Below are 26,390 nucleotides of genomic sequence, written 5' to 3'. Positions count from 1 at the left end.
GGGGCCATATACTGCTCTGTAATAAGGATGTAAACTAGAGCCTGACCCATACAATCCACTGATAACAGGTCTCTGATATCTGTTTTGGCTGCGACAGAGGAAATGTATACAGCACAGCGTGTGAAACGAACACGTGAGGTATAGTTAAGAAGTGGTGGCATCATTACTGCTCAGCAGACTCCAGAGTTTATAGAGCTTTACAGCATGTGAGCCGGCAGCTGTTTAACACCCTGTCTTCAGCACATACGCACTATCTATGTCATGTCTGTTTGATAAGAACATGTGAGGCATCCCTGCTGTTTCTGATTTGGTCAGACTTTAAAAAAAAAAACACGAGACAGAACTTTTTTCCAAATGTCTCTGAAATCTGTGATGTGAATTCGAGCAAATGACTCATTTTGATTGTTTTTAATCTTCTTTACAGTCACCAGAAAGTATGCATGTGAGATCAACCCGCCGAGAATAGAATCCTTTTGTGTCAAATATCAGCCAAGCTATTAGCAGAGTGTAGCCTGTGTCCAGCAGGGTATTTACAGTAACACATACAGCTTATGATAAAAGGTATGTGAGTCTTCTCTGCAGGCATGGCATGCAGGACAGTAAAGCGGACTGCTTCTTTAATCATCTTCCTGATGCCACATACAGCAGCAGACCTCACACTGACACTCTCAAAGGCGCACCGACAGGCCGAGCTGCACTCTTTCATTCCCTCCCATAATTATCTGCACAACTTACAGTGTTCATCGAAACATCTTTCTGCAGCCTGGATTCATCACCTGATCCCTGTCACCTGTGTTTGGTAAGCTGGTCTATTTGTATCTCTTTTGTCTACCTTAAAGGTAAACGTGTTGAAGGCGCTGCTGGATTCTGTTCTGTGCAAGCAATCTACACAGCCACAGGTTTTGAATCGAGAAATTGCAAGAATAACGAGTGGAAAGTAGAACATTTTTAGCAGCACAACGCAGGAGTTCTGTTTCCACAGTCTTGTTAAGCCAGTTGTAACCACTAGATTATGGTGTCAAACTTAGTTCTGCCCAGAGATTGTATAGAAGATGTTTGCATATCTGCTGTGATGTCAGCCAGTGATTAGTGTGCTTTGGATTTTCAGTGACGCAATGTTGGTTTTGAAGTTTAAAGTGACTATTTTTGGGGCCAGAGGGGGGGAGCAAGAGTTTGACAAACACTAGTTATCACAACTATACTGTCTATCCCCAAAGCCTAATTCATTAGCTGGCTGATTAAACAGTTAAAAACAGTGTTTGTCACAATGAGTTTCTATTTGTGCTGGTAGCTGACTGAAGTTGTGTCTTTGTTAAACGGAAGAAGCTGTTAAGTGAAGCAATATTGTCCTTTACGTAATTGGGTGAATTGATGCATCCATGCCCCTAATTATACATCAATTCAAGCCTTAATATAATTTAAAGAATCTTTTGCATATTACAATAAGCCAGTGCCTGTACAGTTGTCATAAACAATGAGATAAGTTAAAGAGACTGAAGAAAGCTGCAGTCAAGCTTACCTCTGCTGTAAAGCCAGGCATTTTGGGGGTCTATGGGGGACACTTGACTGACTTCTAGAGCCAGACAAAAGTGGCCATTACAGGTACTGCAGTTTTTGCACTTCACTTGACTGCCTCATGGTGCGGACACACTGCATAAAAACAGTTCGCCCAGCTCTGCTGCTCAATCATTTTTCTTGAACTGAAGAGTCTTTTCAATAAAAACTCTATAAGGTATGTTTACCTAACCGTATACAGAATATCATATATACAGAGTATATTTTTTGTTTTTTTACAGATTTCTCCCTCTTATCTAATTCATACAAAGAAAAAGTGTTGCCCCCAGACTGGTTTGCACTGCGAGGTACCCAGCATGCTTTGCAAGTAGCTCACAGCATGGACCAGGCTCGCATCAATGACCATAACGGCTCCTTTTCTACCTCCTCATGTCAAAATCATCCATACATCCCAGACTTGTTGGAGTGGAATTCTGGCGCCTACATGACTCGTTCTTCTGATTGGCTCGTTCTTAAAGTCCCTCGAGCTTTCACTAAACTCTGTAAATCTGGATTTTCTTTTGATGCCTGAATTTCATGGAACGCCCTCCAACAAACATTAAGGATCGGAGTTCTTCCCTCTATTGCAGAGATAGGGAGTTTTATTTCTAGACACTTTGTTTGAAAATGTAACAGTTATTAATGGATCTCAGTGGTTTCTGTAAGCAATTTGAAGTGTTTGCTGTTGTTTTTGCTTGTTTTATTGTGCTTGTAATCTCAGCGGCATTGGAAATGAGGGAAACCTCAGCGTCCTTTTGAGAATAAATAAAGGTTTGAAATGAAATGAAGCAAGTGGGGGGGCATGAACTCGTACAAACGAGGAGCTTGTACAACAAAAGGCCTGAACACCATTTTATTTAAAGTTCACTCCTCTCTAGGTTCTTTCTTTTTCTGTTCTTGGCTCATTTTCTCTGCATCTTTAATAACTCGTACATCTGCTCTCTTTTATACAATCATCTTTCTTTTTTCTGCTGAGTGCAGATTTTTAACTCTAACACATTGCTTAATTATGAGAAGAGCTATCAGAGTTGCAGTTTGGAGAAAAGTGTGCTTTCTTTGAACTTCTCACAGATGAAGACAGATGAGTGGTCCTGTTGGTACCGTGTAGGTGTGAAGTTGAATGCCAGTAGGTATATATGCGGGTGTGAAATGCACTTTCATTTCACTGCAGTCCACTGTGGGCCCACATAGCAGTACACACTGAATCATTTTTTTTACATTGTTGTATTTCAATGCCACAAAGGATGATAAAGAAAAAGACTTTAAATGCTACATTGATACGGAAAATAACCTAAGGTTTGTTCCAGATTTATTTGACAGAGAAATCCAGTGAAGGAGTCTGTCTGAAATAAAAGAGAAAGCATGGTAACGATATGAAACACAACATGATACGCTCCATTGAAACAACTAAAGATTAGAATAAAACTGAAACTCTTTGAAGTGATGGTGTTTGATATGTTTCCCTGAAGGCAGCGGCTCACCTTTTAGCATCTACAAACAGGCTCGTGACAACAGGGGATTTCCTTGTTGTTGCACACGGATATATGGTTGTTGTTTTTTTCTTCCCTGTGTGGGTTTTTTATTTGTATGGGTTGGACTACAGAGAAAGAATTACATTGCCTATGGCTGGCTCTTCAAAAAAAACAGCACATGCCATCAAAGTTGCACAGATGGTGAAGGCCTTGAAGAGAGAAAAAAAAAATGGTGGAGAGTGATCAATAGATAACCTCAGAAGGCCTCTCACATGGCTCCCCCTGGTGGGATGACAAGGACTGTGGCAGTTTCAGAGTATGATTTGCATTTAACACACTTGCATGTAGAGCGGTTTACTGTTACCGAACTGTTGGGGATTCACTGTCCTGCTCAAGGACATTTTGACTGCAGAGATGGCTGGCACAGACTGCAGCTATAAACTCAAGGTCATGCTGTCACACTCTAAAATGTTGCAGCGTTTTTTGCAGCAGCCTGTGTGCACAGTTTAATCATACAGTTTGTTTCATTCGTACACATCTGAGAATCCTATTCATGTGACATTTCACTAAAGGAGGTGCACACAGGCAGAGGTTTGGGGTCTTGCTCAAGGACACTTTGACAGAGATGGACACATGGATCTCAGAGGACCTACCAGTTCATTACAATGACGATGTGGACTTATGATGACTATCATGCCTGACCTCTTTCTTTTCCCTCGGTGGTGGAGATATATAGCCACCACTGCAGTGAACAAAAGAAAGGCAGCGTCATGAATTTTTATTCACTTAGTTAAGAAATAGAGCTAAACTCCATCTGGAACCCTGTATATGTTATTTCAAACTATAAATGCAAAATAAGAAAAATATGCGAGCCTGCTGAGATGGACTGAATTTATATTAAAATTGGATTAGGATTATATTGGCCATCTTGCGGTATTAAGTTTTTCTGTGAAAATCGAATGCATTCTCCGGAGTAAAATCAACATTTTCTCCCTGCACACTTGAGTCAGGAAAGCTCTCTGCTGCAGTTTGACACACAGAGAAACGAGCATTCATCAATGCAAAAAAAAAAAAAAAAAAAGCCCTATTTGCACACACGCACTTGAGTTATGTTTGAGTTTAATTTATGCCTCCAAAGGGATGCGTAAACAATTACAATTACTTGCGGCAGTCACAGTAAATCATGTTAAATCAGTATACTAAAACAACACGGGCGGATTTACATGCAAATTGGCCCCGAGAAGGTGGCCACATCAGCGTTTGAGGTTTACGGTGTTGTGTACAGAGAGTGTGGCAATTTAAGTTGTTTAGGCCGTAAACAAAACACTTCACTCCATAGACAGCAGGAGCAGTAAAGAATAAAAAGCACTGCTTTTATAAAAACTGCTCCAAACTTTTCATAAATCACAGCTTTCATGTGTAACTGCAACGCAATGCCATAACCTTTTCTAGCACCAGGTACTCAAATGCACTCCATCTCCACTCATTACAGTGCTAGACGAGCGTGAAGTGTCTCCAATAGTGAGCAGCAGGACTGTTCATCAGAGGTGACGTACAAGTGGGAGCAGGGGATTGGGAGACTGATGAAGCTGTGATCCAAACACACGCTCCGCACCTCCACAACAAGCCCAAGGAACAGATTCATCTGACGAGAATCAACAGCAGCACCCGGTGTACACATGCGCCATGCATAATTAGCACTAAAGACACAGTGTGCAGGAATATATGCTCAGACTGCAAACAGCTCTGCGATTCAGGGCAGCAGCAGAATAAATAGGTGCTTCTGTTGGTTTGTTGTCAACAGGCATGAAGAGGGATTTAAATCCGAAAAAAAAAGGATCTTCATGTTTGGAAAGATGTGTTTACTTTGAATGTAGAGGCCAAACTTAGTCAGGATTGTTGCAATCTGAAGTGGAAAGTCTATACAAGTGACGCACTGTCGCTGTGATAACAAAACGCAGACAATGAGCAAAGTCATTGTAGACCCAGGTTAGAAGCAGACACAGATAATTATATGAAATATTTTATTGCTGATAAAAAGAGACCCTTGAAAGTTGAAACAATTGTTAAAGTCCAAACGATGTACAAATCCTTCCTGAGGAGCAAAAATACAACACAGTGCTTAATGCTTATAGCACCTCACATGAATAATACACATCTGAACAAACTTATAACAAGCATTTATTTTCCCCAAAAAATGGCAATGTTTTTAAAGCGGTACAGTACAACCAATGCTCCAGATGTTTGGTGGGAGCTGGAAAATGTGTTGGCACTGATTTATGATTTTTTTCAAAAAGATATAGCTAGAATGACTGAAAACTTTTTTGTTTTTCTTGATGTCAACAAGAGCACCTCAGCATATTTTTACTTCCATACATGGTTTGCAGGAAGTAGCCAGTGTGTTCCTCTAAAGACACAAATAAAAAAAAAAAGTACATTTCTGTAACAGTGTATTGTAGTGTTTAGAAAATGTAACTCACTGCAATAAAAAGTAAAAATGGTCTCAAACAAATGCAAAGAAGGATGAAGACACATTTGGTTCCCTTGTAAGAATTGACTGCAGATGAATAAAGTATATGTGTGACTTTAATAAACTACCTTGGCCATGTCATGAAATGTAGTCCAGTTTCAGTATGTTTCATAATTATTTACATATTTAAGTTTATGGAGTGCAATGGAGTGCAATGGCTGGATAGGATATATCACCTTTTGGCTGCAAAGACAAAGCCTGTTAGTAAGATCAAGTCATTGTAAGCTTTGGTCTTGTGATGGGATTTGTTTTAAAATGTTTGAAATGGAAACTGTAGAAATGATCATCACATCACAACATGAATTTGGCCAAACGTGTTCATTAATTATAAAACAGATTTAAAATGATGCAACATGAATAACCCAATTCAGAAGAACTCCCCTGAGATTAAAAAGAAATAAAAAAAATCCCACAAACATTATAAACCATTAAAACATAATGTGCAAAATGAATAATGACATTGCCCCGTACTTGGGTCTGTGACACAGTGCAGACAGTAAATTGTTCCTCTCTGCTTTTTCAGCAGAATGCGTGGCAGCTCAGGTCTTTGTGCTGACCTCATTCATGCGCGGGTGTGATTATTTTCCAAGTCGTTTAAGTCACATAAAAGCATTTAATTAATAAGCGCCCATCCATTCGTGGGATCCCCTTCATAGTTAGCTGAGCATTACTTCTCAGCGCCACTGAGGCGAATCCCCTTAATTGAGTGGTGTCATGAGAGGCATCTGTAAACAGCAGGCACAAAATAAATAGTTCCATGTCCATGAGGACCGCCCCTACGGCTAATTTCTTCTTTCATAATTGTCAATGTTCCCGGGGGGGAGAGAGTGGGGGGGGGGGGGGCAGAATGAGTCCCCTCTCATTTAGTCTCTGTCACTATTAGATTTTCTTAAGTGTTAGATACTCAGATATATTCATGTGAGCACCTCAAGTGCATTTTGTCAAGGTGGTGTTGTTTAGTTTTCATGATGAATGGCGGAGCGGATGTGAGCTTGGTCAAGAGCTATGGATCACTGAGCTTGTCTTCTCTGAGCAGCCTCCTGGCAAAGTTTGATGCATGACCTGTGCCGTGCAAGTCAAAATAGAACAATACATGTGGGTCTAGGCTGCCCTGTGTGTGTGTGTGTGTGTGTGTGTGTGTGTGTGTGTGTGTGTGTGTGTGTGTGTGTGTGTGTGTGTGTGTGTGTGTGTGTGTGTGTGTGTGTGTGTGTGTGTGTGTGTGTGTGTGTGTGTGTGCGTGTGTGTGCGTGTGTGTGTGTGTGTGTGTGTGTGTTTAGAGAGAGGATGTAGCCTGGGGAGTGTTTTGTATAAATATCTATCAGCATCATAAATTTAATTTAGAACATTTTTACAAAGGCCTAGTTCTTTAAGATAATTTGTCTTTTCTTTTTAAGGAAGAAAGCCTGTTTACCAAAATAGTTTCATTCCATCATCCCCACAGGAGACATGTTCATTTCTTTTATACAGAAATCTGACTTTAGTACTTAGATACCATGCCATGACAGCTATTTTAAGTGCAGAACCTTGTGCAGTCAGTCTTGCTTGGTGGTATATTGGATCACGTCTGTCAGCTGTTTGTTTGTGTCACAGGATGTGGGACAGTCGCGGAGTGTAGTCTGCTGACATCTGTCATCATCCTGGTCTCCCTCTGTGAGCCTGTTGCTGGAAAGACACAACAAGCCCTTCATTGCCAACATGTCATGCAGAGGAAGAGGCTGAACCTCTCACACACAATGCTTCTTTGAAAGAAAGAGAGAAAAAAAAAACCGCCACTGTGTCACAAACACTCAAGGCTAAATAGATTTTTATGGCAACGAGATGACTGTCAATCGTGAAAATGTAGGATCCAAGTGCTGTCAAGCTATCCTCAAAAAAGAAAAACCGTAGACAAACGCAGACACTGGTGAGGAGACGGTGAAGGTGGAAGCGTGGAAATGTGCAAGACATGACAGACTTTAAGTGCACTTCTAAGAGAGAAAAATGTGCTGGAAATCTTTCAAATCAGTACACGTGGCGTCCTTTAGCTACACTTTTAATCCTTCAAACTGCATCTCCCTCACCTGTCGTGGGTGGGTTGGGTGGCCATGGTGCCCGTGGATGTGTGCACGCTTGTGTGCGCCAGCATGGTGATGATGGTTACCGGGCATCGTGGCGTGATGGTGCCGCGCATTGTGACGCTGCTGCTCATGCAGATGTCTTTGAGCCACAGGTATGTTGACAGGAGGTTTTGGGGGCTTGGGGCCTATAGCTGGAGATATGTGCTGGGTGTGTTTCTTGGGCATTGTTTGGAATTGAGTGAGGGGGATCACAGGTGGAGGAATCGGTGCAGTAGGGACCTGCGCCTGTGGTCCGGGGTGTAGCAGGGCGGCCTGGGTTTGTTGTCTCCGGTTATCAAATGTCTGAGCCCTCTGAGCGTGGGCAGTAAGTGCAGCCTGGGTGAGGATACTTTGGGCAGGGGGGTTCAGGTTTGGAGCGGTGCCTCCTTGGCGAGGTGGGTTGGCTGCTTGTGTGACAGGCTGCGTCTGCGTGCCCAGACCTCGCATTGTTTGTTGGAGCGGTTCTGCTCTGTGCTGCGGGGCCATGTGTGCCTGTGGAAGGTGATTAGGATCAGCCAAAGCTCTTGTATCTGCACCGTGCAGAGCTGCGAGTCCCTGTTGTGTCATCAGTCCTTGTGACACAGCAGAGCGGCCCAAAGCGGGCTTCTGGTTCATGAGAGGGATAGCCTGGGGGTTATTGCTGCCGGTGGCTTCCTGCCTGGGGGCCGGCTGGCTACCGAGAGACGCTCTGATGTCTCGCTGAGCACCCTCCCTTTGAGTGCGGGGGCTCCTCGGTGTGTGGCGAGCGGTCTCAAGCTGTGTTACGCTGCGAGAGTCTGGCGCTCGCTGATCAGCTGAACGGCTGCGTGTTTGTCTGGCTGCTGATGCAGCATCTTGTCTGCGGGGAGGGGTCCGACTCCGAGGCCTCGGCTGAGATCTGTTCTGCGTTCTTGCCTCTGGAATGGGAGGATGGTAGGTGTAGTCTGTAGAGTCAGGGGAGGTCTGTCCTCTTCGAAAGCTTGGATAGGCCGGTGTCCCTCGGAGGCGATCCCACGGCATCTGTGTCTGTGAGGAGGAGCTGTCAGAGGGATCATGGGTACCCGAGACTCCAGCAGACCTGTGTTGAGGCTCTGGCGCCTGCGTGTACGTCTGTGTGTTTGCATTTCGTTGAGAAGCGCTGTTACTGTTAACGTGTGTGAATCCAGTTGGTATAAGTGCAGGCTGATCCTGCTGACCTGTGTCTATGTGACCGTTCAGCCGCGGGTCACTCAGAAATGACCGCCCGCTTTCCATTCTAGGATTTAAAAGCACTCTTTCTATTAAGCCTTGTTCCATTTGTGCAGCGTTATTATTGGCTGCATTTGTAACAGGAACTGAGGTGTCCGGCTGAGTCTGCTGGTTGTTGGTTGGGTATGAGTTAACATTGACATGAATGGTCGGCACTTGTGCATTGTTGTTCTGCTGGGCGTTTTGGGGCGGCGTGTTCAGGTTGACGTGGACGGCCGGCTGCTGGGCGCCGCCCTGTATGACAACGTTTGGATTCTGCTGCTGCTGTGTGTTCGGGTGCGTGCTTATATTTGGAGCATCAGCCTGCGTGAATGCCGGGTTGTCGAATCCATTGTGTTGGAATGAATCACTGTTCTGAATAGAATTGTGTCGGAGTCTATTTGTGTCTGTGCGTCCATTGTGTCGGTGTGTGTTGGAGTTTTGCAGCCTGTTGAGCTCTAGTGTCTGTGGGTTGCTGCGGTTTTCGCGTGCGTCCGTGTGGAGTCGGTCAGGGCGGTGTGCTCGTGTGTTTGTGTAGTAGAGGGGGGGTTGGGGACCTTGGCCCAAATCCCTTGTATTATTAGGTTGTGGATCTGGAGGCTTTAATGGGACAAGATGAAAAATGAGGGAAGAGAGAGGAGAGACAGCAAGAGAAGGATGAAGTGTGAGGGTTAATTTGTGAAATGCACCAACACATGGACAAGATAAACACAAAATCAATAGTGAATCATATGAAAACTTTACTGCGGCTTACTACAGGCCTGGGATTTGGGTTGGACTTCGGCGCAAGCACAGTTTCCCTTTGCTGCGCTGTAATAGAAATAACAAAAACAATTTATCACTATAGCACAAGATAACATGCTTGGGCTCTTATGTAGAGCTTAAATGGACAATGGCATAATTAAAAAGCCAATCAAGTTTCCCTTGGGATAAATAAAGTTATATCTTATCTTTCTAAAGTGTTCGACTCAACAAAACATACAATGAATGGACAAACAAAATGTCCATGACGGCACACACGGACTTACCCCTCCTCCTTCGCACGAGATAGACAATGAGCCAGATGAGGAGCGCGATGATTAAGATCAGCAGCAAACAGCCAATCACAATCCCCACCACTTCTCCAACATCGAGACATATGTCTGAAAGAGAAAGACTGGTGTCAAAAGTGGGGGGGGGGGCAATTAATAAAGATAATGAGTCTGGAACAGAGACAGACGAACGATAGAGGAGGGAGGGGATGATTCTTAAAAACGATGATAGAGTAAAAACAGCAACAGAGAGAGAGAGAGAGAGAGAGAGAGAGAGAGAGAGAGAGGGGGAAGAGAGAGAAATAAAAATAAAAGGAGAAGAGAGAGTGTGTGTGAATGTCACTGGATGACTTTGACCACGTTCCCACTAGATCAATCTCCCCGGATACTTTGTCTCTCTCCTGTCGTGAAGACGGATACAGGGAGGGAGTCCAAAACCAACCGTCATCATAATCAGTCACAGAGAGGTCCGCATCCTTCATAACTCACCTACGATGTTCAGGACTGTGCTCTGCTCGGACGTGGCCGCCGAGATGCTGTTCCTGGCCGTGCAAACGAAGCGGCCGCTCTCGTCGGTCGAGAAGGTCTGAAGGCTGAGCACCCCGCTGTCCGGCTGATCGGCTGCAACCGTCTGTCCATCACGTTGCCATGAGAACAGGGCAGGGGGCAGCGATTCGGACAAGCAGGTGAGACGCGCCGTCTGCCCGACCAGCACATCTCCTGTCCCAACACAGTCTTTAGGGCTCTCCTTGGTCAGCACGGGGGTGTCAGGGCCATCTGGTTCGGTAAAGATAAGAGGACGCTGATGTCAGAATGGAAAACGTTTGATCAACAAGCACAACAAAATCTGTATCCCAAAAAAAAAAAAAAGCTGATTCTAAAGCTCATATTATGAATTCAGCCAAAGGGTTTATCTGTTTGACAATATCAGGTTTAAATCATCTCACCCGGTTAAACCATTTTTGAAAGGCCCCCTGATCTCGTCGGCTTAATGCTCAGGTGGCGCTCTGCTATGTCTGGTTAAAAAGTTAAACCTAAATCACACCAACTGCCACATTTTTGATGAACATGTGTCTCAACACGTCATGGTAACAGAAGAGCTTGAGGGGCAGTGTGCATTAAAAATCATTCACAGAGGGTGAAGAAAATACTGACTAATAAGAAGACACTTAAATTTACTACAGGCTGCTCGTTCAAGACAGTGCAGTGTGGGTTTGAGTTAGTCTACTCTATTTTTTAATACACTACTATCACTTTTATTAAAAAGATCCTAAACCTGAACTTTAAGCTATGACATATACAAAAGTACAGCTGCTTCATTGAAAGGTATTTTGACGGGGGGGGGGAAGTATACTGTTTGCTAACTACCTGTATTCTCTATTGGTTACAGCAACACATTACAAAATCCTGCCTAGAAAAAAGTACAGCACATATCCCCCTGGAAACCACAAACACTCTTTGTGGATGTCACTGGTGTAAAGACTCAAGTTCAATCAAACCCAATATTTATCTAATTAGCCGGAGGAAGCCAGAATCAAACAATCCCTGGTATGACTGTATCCAGGATTCATGCTTTTGAATACATTCAATTACATTTGTAGAAGAGCTTACACTTTTGGCAGTCATACATCCAGCAGATTCTGCCAATAACTACCAATGATGTCATTGTGCCATTGGGTAATTGGCTGTGTTTGGATTGCACTGTTTGAGCCTGTCGCATCAGAAATATGGACGTGATCAAGTCTAAGCTAGAAGCAGCACAATAAGCTTATAGAAAGATGTCCACTGCAAATGAAGTCGTATTCAGCCTACTGTACGGTGGATAATAGATAAGCTAGTGCTGTTTGCAGGGGCTGGAGCAGATTAGCTGCCACTTGTCTTGATCAGTGTAACTCACAGTAGACAGTGAGGCTCTGTGTGGCCGTTTGGGCGCTGACAAGGTTTCTGACAGTACACGTGTACTCCCCAGTATCCCCCCGCCTGGCAGGGTTGATGACCAGAGAGCCGTCTGTGATGGTGATCCGGGAGTCAGCGGTGATGGTTTCCCCTCCTTTCCCCCACTGGAATTCACTTTCTGTCCCAGCAGTCTGCGTGCACCGCAGAGACACATTTCTTCCTTCCACTGCTACCGAGGGAATCTGCAGGCTCACCCCGGTCACTGCATCTACAGAGAGACAAAAAAAACGGCTTTAGCTGCAAGGCAGAGTTGCAGAGAAAAGGTCTGTGACAGCGCTAATCCTCTGGAGAATGAGAGTGAGAGATAAAAGTTGGAGTGACAGAACAATCGAGGGCAGTTTTTATGATTCTGTTGAGGATAATTTGTTGTAATCAAAGCAAGTGAGCGCTGAGAAGGGACTGGATTTCAGATAGAGGCACAGATGGTGAGTAAGGGGGCAGGCGGTGTGAGTGGTAGCCGAGATGCCTCTTGGCGGGCCGCCCAAGTCAAATAATTGCAGAGGTAGAGGATGGGGGCGTGAGGAGAGAGGCGGATGTGACTAAGATAGGACCTCAGTGGCAACCAAAACATTTAAGCACAAAACCAAAATGGCTCTAATCACTTGTTGTTAACTCTTTCCTGTGACTCAGAAGAATTTGTATTTTAGGATTTTAGGCTGTGAGATAGGAGTGGGAGGTTGAGAGCCATGCTCGATGACGCGAATATTCCATGATATAAACTAGCTGTTGTCAGTTTGGAGGATGTGACTTTTTGAGCAACAATAGAATAGTGCTTCTAACAATTTGGTCACTCTTGAACGCCATTATTGTCATTGTAAGAGGGATGAGAAAGACGGAACGTAATCCCTCAAGTGTGGGCTACACATAAAGAGACACACTCAGCTGCTCAGGCTCCATTACATCGCTGAATATAAACAGATGCAGAAACTGTATGTACTGTATGTGATGCGTTTTTCAGACTACTTCAAAATCAGACATGTAAGAGCATGAGAGCTGCATTTCAAATGAGTTTTAATTAGCATAAAGCCTTGAGCCTGCAGCTCCATCCCCTCCTCTTTTTTTTCATTAATTTTCCCTCGCCTACGATGGGTCACTAATTTCATTACACCTCCCAGACTAATTCTCTCACTCCCCAAATCCTCCCTCTCCTCGCTTTACTCCCTTCTGTTCCTCCTTAACATTATCACCTCCCTTTAAACCTCCCTCTCTTGCACACTTCACCACCTCTCCCCTCCTTCCCCACTCATCCTCCTTTTCTTCTCACTTCTTTATCTCTTACCAAACACCCGCACTTGTACGGATCCGGAGTTAGAAACTAGTCCTGCTGTATCCAAGGGATCCACCTCCACCGCGTAGTTCCCGGCGTCGCGGAGCTGGGCCCCTCCAATTCTCAGCTGGGTGGCAGTGATGGTGACCCGACCCTGGAACTGGGTCACCGTGTTAATCGTCGGGTTCCCTCCGGCCCACAGTCCCAGAGTGACTCCCTGGTACACCCATTTCACTGATAGGACGTCGGGCACAGTTAAAACTGTTAACACGATCTCAGTGCCGGATTGGACCAGAACCGGGGACGTCTGGAACTGGATCTGGACAGGGTTTTGAGCCACAACATTGACAGTGTGGAGGACTAGACAGGATAGAAACGGAGAGAGAATCAGGGATGGACAGAAACTAAGTACATCCAGTCAAGTACAATTTAAGGGTCAACTTGGAGCTAGATGTTTATTTTTTAAGTGGTCTAAATGACAAAACAATTTTTGAATGATATGAATTGTTTGAGAAATATATTTAAAGTGATGGGAGTCACACTGACTCCATCTATGTAAAACGTTGTTCTTGTACATCCCATGACTGAATCCTCTTAGTCTAATTATAGCAAAGTGGGGATAAGATTTATATGATAAGACATCATTTAGGGGTTTTCTATTGTTAAGGTCTAATTTCAGATCTCACACTTGCCTTAGATCAAGACAATTTAAAGACTCCAACCGTGACAGACATAAACACACCGGCAAATAATGAACCCATGCTCAGTAGCCGATGTTTATTTGTTGTGCCAAATCAATTTCATTCTTGCTTCTAGTACACTCAAGTACTGATTAAGAGAATTTGATTTTTTAATTGGGCAGAGAAAGTCACCTGTTGAACAAACTGACTTGATTCTATTGTCAAAAAAATGAGAGAAAATGGTGGCATTGTGGGAGTCGTACACCAAAAGAAGTCATGAACAGACATCGGAATCGAATCAGCAATCGGCTAAATTGTTATTTCAAACTTTGGCCCTGATTTTCCCAATAGGTGCATCTCTAATCTATTTTAATGCCTCTGAGTTGTAAGAGTTCCTGAATACAATATGCATCAAGCTTCTCTAACGATTATTTTTAAATGAATGTGTGGGACCTTTTACTTAAGCAAAGGATGTAAGAAACTTCTTTCACAAGTGCAGAGAACAAAATCTATAAATGCACACAGAGGGTAAGAAGCTATTAGTAAGGTCCACACTCTTTCTCCCTCGTATACTCCACGCCATGTTTTTTGGACTTTAAAAGGATCCCAACTTAAACATATATTTTGTGTTTCTGTGAACCTGAAGATTCAGTGTTGTAAATGCAATTTTCCTAAACAATCGTGTGAAGAACCATTGATTTTTCACATTCAGGCATTTAAATGCTGTATGCAGTTTGTCTATTTGTAGTCTGTATGTAAATGAAGACGGGGAAAGGTTCTGTTTTTGTATTTGTCTGCCAGTCCTCCCTCTTGTTTGTGTGACTTTTTTTTGTGTGTGTGGTATTACAGTTTCAAACAAAGAAAACCCAGGCTGGATTTTCAATATTCTTGTGCCGGCACATAAAGCGACCACACAAGAACTCTCTGGCCAATAAATTACAGTGAATCAAATCAATATGGTCCTGATCAGTCTCGCTGGACTGCTTTTACACAGTTTTCACCGGGGAGCGGAGTATAAAATGACAGGAGCCGACAGTGAGATGGATTACATTTAGGCTCTCAGGACAAGGATTTCAATGCCTGATTAAAAATATCAATAGCTGTTTTTCTTTTTCTGCAGAGACAGAAAGAGGCATGAGTCAGAAATGAGTAACACCCAAGAGTGACGCAGCACAGTATCGATGCCTTCATGAGCCGATTACCACAACACAAGCACATTACAAATAAAGAGTGATATGAGTGTAAGAGTCAAGATTAGACATGCACCAATTGGGATAATCATGGCCGATGGCGATACCGATGTGTGAAATAATAATTAAGCCGATTGCCGATCCAATACCAACGTTTGTTTCATGACTTCTTTTGGTTTACGACTCCTACAACACTTTCTCTCATGTTGGAAAACAAGTCAGAGTTTGTCCAACAGGTGACTTCATCTGCCCAATACACAAACATGTTCTCTGAATCAGCAGTGAGGTGAACTAGATGTCAACATTAATTGATTTGGCACAGCAAATAAACAGTGGCTGCTGACATCAGTGCGTGCCACATTATTTGCCGATATGCCGATATCTGTCAGCAAGGCCAAGGATACTGATGTTGTACCAATGCATCAATGCATCTCTACAACTATGCAGTGGAGTTTCGTAACTAGCTTGCAACACAAGTAAAGGAAGGAATTAGAAATTGTTGAAACGTTTGAAATGCTGGAAGTTCTTGAAAATCTTCCAAACAACGAGGCAGTTTCTGTTGATTTGTCATTTATAGTGAATGTAGCTGTGATTGATGTTGTTTGTACTTGAATTAATAAGCTGTTTGTGCTAATTGTTTTGTCACAATGTAAACTGCGGATCCCATGAAGAGCTACTTCTAGCTTTAGCTGGAGATAAAGGAGACCCCAAATAAACAAACAAACCATGTAAAATACCAGGCAATTTCAAAAGGTTTTAGAAAGTGTACACACCGAATAATGCACACCGTTTCAATTATGTTTGGGGTATGAAAAGCAGAATGACTCATTCAAAATAAACTACAAGCACCCACTTTGTTGATGTCTCATGTCCTCTAATGTGTGCTTTGGTGATTTTAGAAACTAATATATGTCTAGCACAGATGAATAACAGAAATCAGGCTTAAGATAAATGGAAAATACTTGTAAAATATATATTTTTTTAAATATATAGAGAATTATCAGACTTGTGTGTAAAATTTTGCATTGTGTTTTCTAGTGCAGAGATTTTTTAATTCTCCTGTAAGTTAATTAAATGTGTTTTTTCCTTTTTCATTATTTTGTAACCTCCACTAATTATTATAACGAGCCTGTTTAATGTCAAATTACCATAAACAATAGCCAAGTATCGGTATAAAAGGTAGGCCTATTGTTTATGCATGAATGACACATTTACCTGCCATCACTGCATTAACAAAAACTGCCCATCCCTATAAGCAAAACACTAAACGGCAAACAGACAAATATAAAAAAAACAAACATTAATCCCTGTCAGTCTGCGTCAGATCGAGAAGTCACATGTAGGAGCCTGGGAGGAGTCCGTGAAGGCACCACCTCTCTCAGCAGGCAGGGCACAGAGATGGGAATGCAGCCTCGCAGGTTTAAGAGCGGTTAAGACGAGCGATCTGCTTGAAATGCAATTGTTTTAAAAACGTGCCCGGCATACCGCTGCGCCTCTTCCCTGACCTGTTTTATTTCCCACAGTACAGACTCGACTGAAACTCTGCTTTTGTTTGAACTGTTTGAACGCAGCTGTCGGGGCAGGAGGAGAGAGAAGCTGTCAGTACAAATAATGTTTTTACCTGCCAGCAACAGGCTGATAAGGAGCAGAGGGTGTCTCATGTCGTCAGTCAGGCCAGTCTGTGGAGAAATTAAACTCTTTTATATGAGAAGAAAACAAAAAAAAAAACGTGTGTTACATAATTTAAATTATTATTATTTTTTAACATTTTCAAAGTAGTATCTAAAACACAGGCTGTACAGAAGCTAGATTAACTTATCACTGTGCTAGCTGACAAAACAAAGGTAGAACAAAAAACCCAGGAGGCTTACCAAAGTATTTTCCTTCTGCCTTCATGTTAACTTTATGTTGGAATAATCCTCCCAATGGGTTCGTGTTTGTTGACTAATGCATCCACTTCCTGTTTCTCCACAATTACCTGTCAAGGACGCACCTGTTCTCTTAAAGGGACAGCATCCCTTTTGTCCGCAACACTGGAGACTAACAGGTGGTGGAAAGTGCGAGGTAAACCTACACACGTATACATTTCAGCTTCAGACGCTTTTTAGTCATTACTGTAAGCCTACATTAATCCTTAAATTCAGATTCAGATGTTAGCAAACATGAATAAGCCTACTTTGGATTTTACACAATAAAATGATTCATGTAGATTTTACTCTCCTTAAATTCGCTAAACCTTGACCAGCTTCAGCATTATGTTGCTGCTTAATGAGTGATATTAATTGTTAACAATGTAATATGTGCTGTCTACTGTCACTACTTTTCTTTTTATAGTGTTGATGCAGAAACTATCCACATCCGTAGATAAACTAGTAAGTAAAGATGCCATAAAATAAGTGTAAAGGAATGTAAAACATGAATTTAAATACATGTAGTAGAAATGTCTTACAGTTTCTATTTATGCATGTTGCTTTAATTATGTTTCTTTCCACTCCTGTGTTTGATGATAACGTTTGTGTAAGCCCCGCCACACTTCTACAATTCCCAATTCCCAGCAGACGCCTCTATCCAAAGCGACGTACATCAGAGAGGAAGTACAACACAAGCAAGGAGCTACAAAAGAGGAAACAATGTCAGTAAGTGCAAACGATCAGCTTTGAGTCTGATCAGACACACAGGTGCTGACAGGCATTGCACAGAGGCAAAGCACAACATTGACGGCAGTTCTTGAGAGCTCTAGTAATCAATATAGAAACCATCTTAAATTCGCCGTGATCAAACTAAAACATCTTCATTGTGCCGATCTATAGAAGCTAATAACAACCGACACATTAACCTAATAAAGTGACCCGAAGAACCTCAGCAAAATCAAAACCAAGAGATTTTTTTGGTATAGACAAGCTCAATCATTAAACAAAGATCAACTCAAACACTAATTCAGCAGAACACAACAACCCCACAACCCCTGACTGAGCGTCACAGCAGTCCCTACTCCAAAAGTCTCTCTCCTCCTGAACTCAGCTCTGGGCTTTAAAGCACTGAGGCCAGGCGCACCTCATTACTCAGTAAGTGAGCAGTACCTTCACCTGGGCAGAGCTGGAGACAACAGTAGGGGAGAAGGGACAAACAGCAAAAGGACACATACATACATATTTGAAACTGAGGAGTGAATACCAAAAGAAAATGTTTTTTTTACACTCAAATAGTACAAAGACTTTTCAAGAGCAGCAGAAGTTAATAATGAGCTTGATTTCTACTATTTTTTCTTGTCATTTCCAATTAAAAGGGTTGTTAGATCAATGAAATGGAGAAACAATAAACTGATAGACCTTGTTCTGCACTGTATATATCCCATTTGGGAAATTATGAAACTTTTATTTTACCAACATGTTGATTGTCTTACTTTTGACAGTGCCGTCTGAAGGTCATTTCATTTCCCCCCCCTGTCAGAGTTACAGTGAAGATATAATCTCTCCAAAAAGATGAATATGTTATTTTGGGTAACAACATCTTAATGCATCCTTAAATGTGTTCACTTGTGCATTAACACTGATTAAAGTGACGCAAAACTAGACATAAATGATGTGGCACATGGATCCAGAAGCTTGTTATGCTGTCTGCTGAGTCTTAAGTGAGAGCTGAATGTTGACATTATTCGGCTGATGTATTAGTGCCACCCACTGGCTAATTCCTGCTAACAGCACTTGTCTGTAGACAAAGAGCACAGTGGGAGCCACAGCTGTGTTTCCCATGATTATTCATAAACACTCTGCAAATACAAATGGATTTATAATCAGTTTAAAAATCACTCGTTACATCTGTGCCCCGGGATGTGTTTCACATAGGGAGAAGCGGCGGAGCTAAACCCTGAATATGAGATGTCGTTACACTGCGCTGAAAGAGGTGTGGAGTTGAAAATCTCACCTTAAGGTCTTTCTCGTCGTGTTTTCTGGAGCTTTCTATCATGTAACAGAATCATGTTTGGCTAAGGGCTTTTAAAGAGTTTGTGCAGATATCTGAGGTTCATATTTCTGATTAAAATGTGTCAGGAAAAAGCAAGACTATGAACCACCAAATCAGCAGCCCGTTTATGAAGCAGTCTTTTAATTAGACTTTCTTCTGCAGAACTTTCCCAGAGAAAAGACAATAACTATGACAAAGAAACTGTCTGCATTCCCTTTGAAGGTGTAAGCATATAAGAATAGAGTAATTCATGTATTACCCCTGTATTTTTAACAATCCAAAGCCGAGACAGTGTATTGTTGTGCCTGCAGGACAAACAGTGTATGTGCTGGATAAGCCTGCAGTACAAAGCCTATTTCACAAGACAGAGTTTCAACATTGTTATTGGTTTCCCCTTCTGAAGAATACCAATGCATTTTATCTCTGTTTACAAACGGCAACAACAGTGGTGTGAAAATCCAGATTGAACATGTTGTATTGTGAGATTAAAGTGTGTGGTGGACACAGGTCGGAGGAAGAGGGGAAAGGGCTGGGAATGTGGAGGGGAGGCTGTACAATGGAAAGTACATTTATTTAGAAACAAAGCAGACAGAAGCGTTTACTGTACAGGAAAGGGGGGGGGGCAGTCAAGGAGGGGGAGGAAACTGCATGAAAACAGGGTGACGCCTACAGTGCTAACTCACACTGACTGGACTTGACAGGCAGAGATAAAGGCCGGAGAGAGGCGAGGAAAGTCCCTGAAACATTTAGCATTACACGCTGTTTGACGTTGTTTGCAGTGACAGCAGAAGATCGAGGAACTGTCATCTTTAACAAGATTATTTCTCGCAATGCCAAGGCAACTGCTTTGAAGATATTGTTTTTATTTTATTTTGGGCCTTGAATCTAGAATTGCTGAGTGAATTGCTGCACTTTAACCTCTGAGAAAGTGAACATTTAGAGGGGAAGAGCTTTGATATTGTGTTTTTGGTTTGCAACGGTGGAGAGGTAGGTGAACCCCACTCTTTTATAACTTAAAGCTAAACAGTAAAAGTGAATTCCGGGTTATACTCAATGCAGGTTGGGTTGTGTTCCTGCACAGCTATCAGAGCTTCCTCTCTGTGTGTGTTTTTGTTGTAGCAGCTGTGCTTCAGGGGGTTCATTTTAGTTTTGGCACTGAACCCGTCCCCTACATCGTTCCAAGTTCTCTGCAGCGCCAGTGCTGCTGTTCTTTGGCTACTTCACAAACAAATTAGGAAAAGAAGAGAATACCCTAAACATTTGGATTGCATTTTTTTTAATAGAGAGGACATGCTTCTTTAATTGTTTTTGCTCTCATTTTAATTTCACATTTTCTCTGGAGGTGGTATGATAATTCCTGCAACCCCTGCTGCAGAGGAACAGGGTAGAGATGATGTGCTGTTGCCGAGGTCATGGACAAATTCTGCTCTGTGTTCTCTGTCTGCAGCAGCAGGTGTTATGGATCTTCAGTGTTTCCTGAGCTGCAGAGTTGCCCTGCTGCTTTTCTTGAGTAAGACTTTTTTTTGTCATAACCCAGCATCTTAATGATTTCTGTTTTAAGCCCTGCATGAAACTGTAAAGAGAAAAACACATTTTTCTTTCCTGTGTGCAAGAGATAGCAAGCAGCCTTCTTTTCTTCTCTGAGAAGACAAAGAAAGCTCAAGGCAGCGATTAGATGATGCACAACGATTTGCCTGCAAAATATCTCTAGTTAAAACTGCATTTTGCACTCATTCCAACACTTTCATTATTTACTTCTCTTCTATCCTTTGCCTATGTAGTTATTTATGATTAATACTCCATGTGGTGTACGCAAAAAGACTCAGCAGGTCCAATGGAGTTTTGACACAGATTTTAGGATTTTGATGTGCTTTGATGGATATCGTATTAGGCATGGCTGTCGTGCACTATAAATCATCGCTTGACATTGTTTGACAAGAAGCAGCCATACATATTCATGAGGAACATGCCGAGGAGGGGATGAAGTGTTATGTCATTGTTTGCGCTAAAAGCATCCACTTCTGACCCAACAGTGCAGACCGTACAAAGGTCAAAATTATTGAATGTGGATCCTGCTTGTCATCTGAATATATATATACATACTGGATGCGGTTTGAAGCATGCATTAAAAAAAGGTTGTATGATGTGTTGTCAGTGCCATGTGGGCTCCGTTGTATATCTGTGCACATCCTCAACGAGGAGCCCATGTACGTCATCCCCGGCTCAATTCTGGTTCTGAACGCCCGCATCGAGCAGGGACCCCTGGAAGAGATCCTTATGGTGACCTGGGACCGGGAGCCTGAGTCTGGAGTCACTCCAGAGAGTGAGACACTGGCCACTTGTCCTGGCAGTGGCTCCAAATGTGCTGGTACGACGCCAAACGTCCATGGTAGCATGCAGCAGCAGGAGACGACACTTCAGATTAATGGATACAGCAGCATGGACAGCGGAGTGTACGCTGTGACGGTGACGGATCACAAAGGGGTCAAAACCACGGCACACTGCATCGTCAGGATGTATGGTACAGTATGACTGCAGCATGTGAAGGAAGTTATTGTCAAGTCTGTATGCTTTGTAGACATTCCTGAACAACTAGAGTGAACTATGTCTTTATTGGCGAAGTGCCTTAACCCTGCATTCTCTTTATGGGTCAGCAGGGGGCGACTCCACTTCAAATTCAGCAATTTTTCTGCTCTCATTAGAGAAATATACGCTGCATTAATAACATTTTAAAATAAATTAGACTTATTTGTAGCACATTGCTGGTTTCTTCGTAAAAAAATTTTTTCTTATTTTTTACACTTTTAATTTATTTGCTCAAATGATGTCCTCATATGAGGACTTCTGTAGCCTTAATTTTACTATAGATAAAATTAGTCAAATGTGTAAACCATATCAAACTACAAACGTCAATAAACATAAATTAACATGTTTCAATCATACATTTTGAGGAGGTTTTGTACCTGATCAAGTTCTCTGTTGGGGACGGCTGTAAAACATGCTAGTTTGGATCGCAACCATCTTGAGTTTACACTGAAGGCTGTAAAACGCTTTTGTGACCACAAGATGGCGAACATAGTGTCAATGAACGAGGCCAACGAGCAGTATTATCAAGTATTATCAAAATGTTATGTCCCCATGAGGATGAAGAGTCTCAACATTACAGTATAAAGCTGTAAATGTGTTTTAATTTCACGCCAGCATGCATTGTTTTATTCTGATAGAGGATATCCTCATTTAGAATTATAGCACTTGAAATTACATTTGCTTATAGGCTTTGCTCTCGGGATCCTTCTTTTGTTTCCGCGCTTCTGCGATGAGTCTTTTCTCGTTGTCGCTTTTTTAGTTTCCTGTCAAAGCTTCTTTGCTTTCTCCCTCATCCGTCTGCTCTAACAGTATCAATTCATCAGCTCCGCGCTCCTCTGCATCTGCTCTCACAGCTTCCAGGGTTTTCCATCATCCCATTCTCTGACATTATGCCTCACTCTGCGGTCTCATTATTGTCTCTGAAACTGAGCCAGTTTCTCCTGACAGCCTTAAACGTCTCCCATGATTCTTTGTGTTGGACCCTCTTAGACAGCCCTCTGCCATTATTCTTATTTTATAACAGACAGAGCATCTAACGTCCACGCGAGTCTCAGCTTTTAACCTTCATCTTGATCACCTTTCCTCAATCCTACCTACATCTTTTTCTGTCCGTCTGTGCAGAGGCGGTGCACCATGTCTCAGTCAGCATCAACAGTTCTCACAGTCCCTCGCTGGTCTGCGGCGAGGCCTGGGGGACGGACCCGCACTTCAGCTGGCTCCACGAGAGAGCTGCTATCACTCAGACTGTGGGGACAGTCTCTAAAGATGGAACAACACTGTTTGTGACCATGAAACCTTTCTGTGGACACTTCACCTGCATGGTCAGCAACAAGCTGGGCTACAGCTCAGCCACCTACACTGCAGGTACATGATGACCCCGTCGTGTTTTCTTTGTTCATCTTCAGAGCGTTTTTGTGGCTCTTTACTTTGGCTTTACAGCCCACAATATTACTGCTTTGGTTTCCTCACAGCTTCATAGTGAACAACCAGCCAATCCTGCACGGTAGCTCTTGCTAAACCAAAACAAAAATCTCCCTTTGTACTGCAGGTGGCTGTACAAAAAACCCAATGTACATTACCTGCCAATGCCAAATTGCAAAAACATGAATTAGCATTTAGCAGCTAATAGGTCAGATACAGTTCTTATGAATTGGTAGCAACCAAAACAGAGTTTAAAGGACAGGACATGACATATGTTTTAATATGTAAATGTTGACAGCATTTTTAAATTCCATATTTGAAGAATTAGGATTCAAATTTAATCTTTAACAAAATTACAAATCCTAGATTCAACATTACACATCAGTGACAAAGAACCACACAGGATATTTTTCTTAATATATTAAAGAAGATCCAATCCAGCATCCTGAAAAATATGTGTACTTACACTTATAATAATACTTCTGCTAATTAGCGCCTGTGGATCAGTGGTAGAGTCGGTCGTCTCTCAACCAGTAGTTCAAGGTTTGATTCCCAGCTCCTGTTGTCACATGTTGACGTGTCCTTGGGTAATGAACCCTGAATGGGTTTAAATGGGATTATTATATACTGATGAACACTTTGCACAGGAGCCTCTGCCATCACTGTGTGAATGTGGGTGAGACCTGCGGTGTAAAAAGCTACTTTGAGTACTCAGAAGACCAGAAGTGCTATCAAGCTCAAGTGGATTTTTCCATTTTCAAACCAAGCTTTGAATGACAGGTGACCTTTCTTACACTGCTGAACTAATAGTCAAGCCCCTGGTCCTCTGCTGGACCATCACTGGACATTTCTTTTGAGCAAGTATTCACAAAAATCAATAGCAAGTGACATACATTGTTTGAATTGTTTCATTAAATACACGAGATGCTTGTCAATTTTTAAAGATCATTCCACATGTAAAGAACTGGACACATAATGTCACGAGTTGTCTATGTAACAAAACTTAACACAAATTGAGACCTTGTAGAGTCACTCCTGCACGGTAAATCTTGCTTAACAGAAAGAAAAAAGAAAAAAAAACTCTTCTTCTGCGTAGCTGCACCTCTCAAAAATAACAGACTGATGATGACTTTCACATCTTGTAATAGTTTCCCCTCTCTCTGGAAGACAATTTGTCCACAGCCGTGTTTGTGTTAGTGATGAACGTTGTGCAACATTGGGGATGTTGATTGGTGAGTGTTTTTATATCTCTAACTACAGGAGATGGTAATTTTCCACTCCTGAGCTTAATTTGTGATGATAGTGGTGGAGACATGAACATCATGAAGTCAATCACTGGCAGAATTTGAACAGGTCCAAAATAAACATCATTCTATTGCACATTGAGTACCCTGGACTGTGCATCTGTATCGTTACTTTTACTTTCATACATGATGAGAATCTTTGTTTTCTATAAGGAGTTTATGGATAAAAGATGGTTATGCCTGTTACATCTTACTTGAAGTCAGCCCATTGTCTGGTGTCCTAGATTTTTAGAAATCACACTCCTTGTTTCTGTTTTCAGCCGTGTCCTGAATTGCACTTTGTTTCCGTGTATTATATCACTGCTGGTGTTTGGGTGATAAAGGATTTTCCACGGTGCGATCAATAAATCACTCCCATCACTACTGCGACAGCTGCTATCACTGTTGCTAAACAGGCGGGACAAATGCAATTCTTTGTACCTGCCAAAAGGTGGGATGATCCAACAAGAGTGTTTTAGGATTCGTCCTGTTAGCTCCTGTTGTTTCACTCAGTTGAGCTGCTGAGAAGACATATTTCGGCTATTTTAGTTTGTATTTTCTCCTAATGGGTGTCTTTTTTCTGGTTGACAGAACCTTGTGAGACAAAGGACAGAGGGACCACAGCGGCCGTTGTGTGTCTTGTCCTCCTGCTGCTGGTCGGAGGAGTTCTGGCATTTCTGCTGTGGAGGTACAGGAATGCACATTTATACCAGCAGTCACAACCACAGATCTCCTTACACGCTAATGTCTTTTATAAAGCCATGTGAGAAAAATAACAACGGCAGCTGCTGCTTTAATAAGAACATGAAAAAAGAGTTTAAAATATATACCGAAAAATGCGACAGCTAATGTGAGTGCAAGACGTGATGCATGTTTCTCAACGAACAATGCCATGTTGACTCAATCCAGTGTCTCTACTGTTTGATCTTAACTGGACGCTTGGTTTCTTTACAGAAGACACAGGCACAATAACAGAGGCGAGAGGCTGCACGAACATTTGGACGATGCCATCTAAAGGACAGCCGAGGACACGTGTCTGTTACTCAAAGGTCTCGGGGAGGAGAACAGGAAATGGACAGGGCTGTAAGGGAGGAACTTCCCGTCCTGTGAGCAGTATGACCTTACGCTGCACTGAAACAATGTGAAGAGTGAACTGCTTACAGGCTAATAACAATTATCTTAAAATGGATATTGACCTTGAAGAGTCAGCATTGTTTTTATACACTGCCTCCTGCTGGACTGCACCTGTTACTGTGTTCAATTAAAGCCTCTGGAAATCAGGCTTCAAACTATAAAAATGCATTTATGATGTCAAAGATGGGAGTCTTTTTAGGCCTCCATAAAATCTGAATGAGAATAAACATTGATTACTATATTAAACCCTAGCTCAAAAATAGCTTTTTATTCTGTATTGACCATTTCTCAAAACTCTGGGCGTGGCCAATTTAACATTTGATTGATATCTGCCTGGCTTTTTTTTGTCAACACAATAATGATGCATGAGACATAAGTGCCATGCAGCACTTCACTGTTTGATTTCTCAGAGCCATCTGAGCTTGGATCAAATTAGAAAATAGAGGGATTTCTATGAGAAAACATTCATTTTCTATGAGAAAACATTCATTTTTACCAGATTGATTTATCTGATTGGTTGGTTACAAAAAGCTTTGCAAATCCACGTCATAGTCACCAGATAACATGTAACCCTTAGCTTAGATGCCTCTATTTAATCTGTGATTGCAGTGCTAAATGATGAACTGCTAAAATGACACGTTCCGGTGTTGCTTACAAGCATTACAGAAGTCCCTCTGCAGACACTCAACAGTAGAGTATGTTATTCCATTTGTTTTGTAGGTTTTTAGTGTCATTATGATTTGGATTTCCAGGGGCTTTAAATGATTTCTTTGTGTAATAAAATTCATAATAAAATCCCTTCATGAGATGTGACTCAGCTCAGTGATTCTGGAGTTATTAAATCAAATTAAAAGAAAAGGTTTGAGCACTGAATTCACAGGGCTAGTCTGAGCTTGCTACAGGCCAGGTTGCAAAGAAGTAAAATTGTTCTTGGATTAATTGCACAGCAGTTAGCAAAACAGTAACTCGGCATTTAATTATTCCCATAGAGGCTTACATTTGTAGACCAGTTCACAAATA

The 26,390-nt window shown here is 42.2% G+C and overlaps 2 protein-coding genes across 10 annotated transcripts; one reads left to right on the top strand and one right to left on the bottom strand.

Moving 5' to 3' along the window:
• Positions 1-641: 641 nt before the first annotated feature.
• si:dkeyp-97a10.2 (uncharacterized) lies at positions 642-26,187 on the top strand. 8 transcript variants are annotated; one of them, XM_065957930.1, is made up of 9 exons: positions 642-799; positions 16,969-17,046; positions 17,317-17,354; positions 17,538-17,614; positions 20,393-20,455; positions 21,101-21,466; positions 22,654-22,896; positions 24,828-24,924; positions 25,191-26,187. In XM_065957930.1, exons 5-9 carry the CDS (start codon positions 20,404-20,406, stop codon positions 25,249-25,251), a joined length of 819 nt encoding a protein of 272 aa, XP_065814002.1. In that variant the 5' UTR covers positions 642-799; positions 16,969-17,046; positions 17,317-17,354; positions 17,538-17,614; positions 20,393-20,403; the 3' UTR covers positions 25,252-26,187. The 8 variants fall into 8 exon arrangements, with proteins under 8 accessions (XP_065814002.1, XP_020489168.2, XP_065813998.1 ...); XM_020633512.3 differs by having other exon boundaries at positions 17,538-17,618; XM_065957926.1 differs by lacking the exons at positions 642-799; positions 16,969-17,046; positions 17,317-17,354 and having other exon boundaries at positions 17,407-17,614; positions 20,396-20,455.
• On the bottom strand, positions 5,036-16,945 carry si:dkeyp-97a10.3 (uncharacterized). Of its 2 annotated transcripts, XM_029277260.2 has the most exons (9): positions 16,854-16,945; positions 16,604-16,661; positions 13,125-13,472; positions 11,787-12,053; positions 10,379-10,666; positions 9,887-10,000; positions 9,613-9,668; positions 7,617-9,458; positions 5,036-7,218 (listed from the first exon to the last, which is right to left on the bottom strand). In XM_029277260.2, the coding sequence occupies exons 2-9, from the start codon at positions 16,641-16,643 to the stop codon at positions 7,189-7,191; spliced, it is 2,985 nt and encodes a 994-aa protein (XP_029133093.2). In that variant the 5' UTR covers positions 16,644-16,661; positions 16,854-16,945; the 3' UTR covers positions 5,036-7,188. The 2 variants fall into 2 exon arrangements, with proteins under 2 accessions (XP_029133093.2, XP_020489165.2); XM_020633509.3 differs by having other exon boundaries at positions 5,036-9,458.
• Positions 26,188-26,390: the final 203 nt, after the last annotated feature.

This window comes from Labrus bergylta, chromosome 8, assembly GCF_963930695.1.
Source record: "Labrus bergylta chromosome 8, fLabBer1.1, whole genome shotgun sequence".
Lineage (NCBI taxonomy): Eukaryota > Metazoa > Chordata > Actinopteri > Labriformes > Labridae > Labrus > Labrus bergylta.
Note: the sequence above shows the minus strand (reverse complement) of the source record. Positions and strands in the feature narration are given on the sequence as shown.

What these genes read in the sequence shown, in the direction of transcription:
- si:dkeyp-97a10.3 (XM_020633509.3), bottom strand. Translation starts at nt 16,643, where the DNA reads ATGAGACACCCTCTGCTCCTTATCAGCCTGTTGCTGGCAG. An exon ending in ACAGAGCCTCACTGTCTACT is followed by an intron (nt 10,667 to 11,786) that starts GTGAGTTACACT and finishes TTACCGAACCAG; the next exon opens with ATGGCCCTGACACCCCCGTG. An exon ending in CACAGTCCTGAACATCGTAG is followed by an intron (nt 10,001 to 10,378) that starts GTGAGTTATGAA and finishes TTTCTCTTTCAG; the next exon opens with ACATATGTCTCGATGTTGGA.
- si:dkeyp-97a10.2 (XM_065957925.1), top strand. Translation starts at nt 17,443, where the DNA reads ATGCATGTTGCTTTAATTATGTTTCTTTCCACTCCTGTGTTTGATGAT. An exon ending in GCTACAAAAGAGGAAACAAT is followed by an intron (nt 17,615 to 20,392) that starts GTCAGTAAGTGC and finishes CTCTGTCTGCAG; the next exon opens with CAGCAGGTGTTATGGATCTT. An exon ending in CTGGCATTTCTGCTGTGGAG is followed by an intron (nt 24,925 to 25,190) that starts GTACAGGAATGC and finishes GTTTCTTTACAG; the next exon opens with AAGACACAGGCACAATAACA.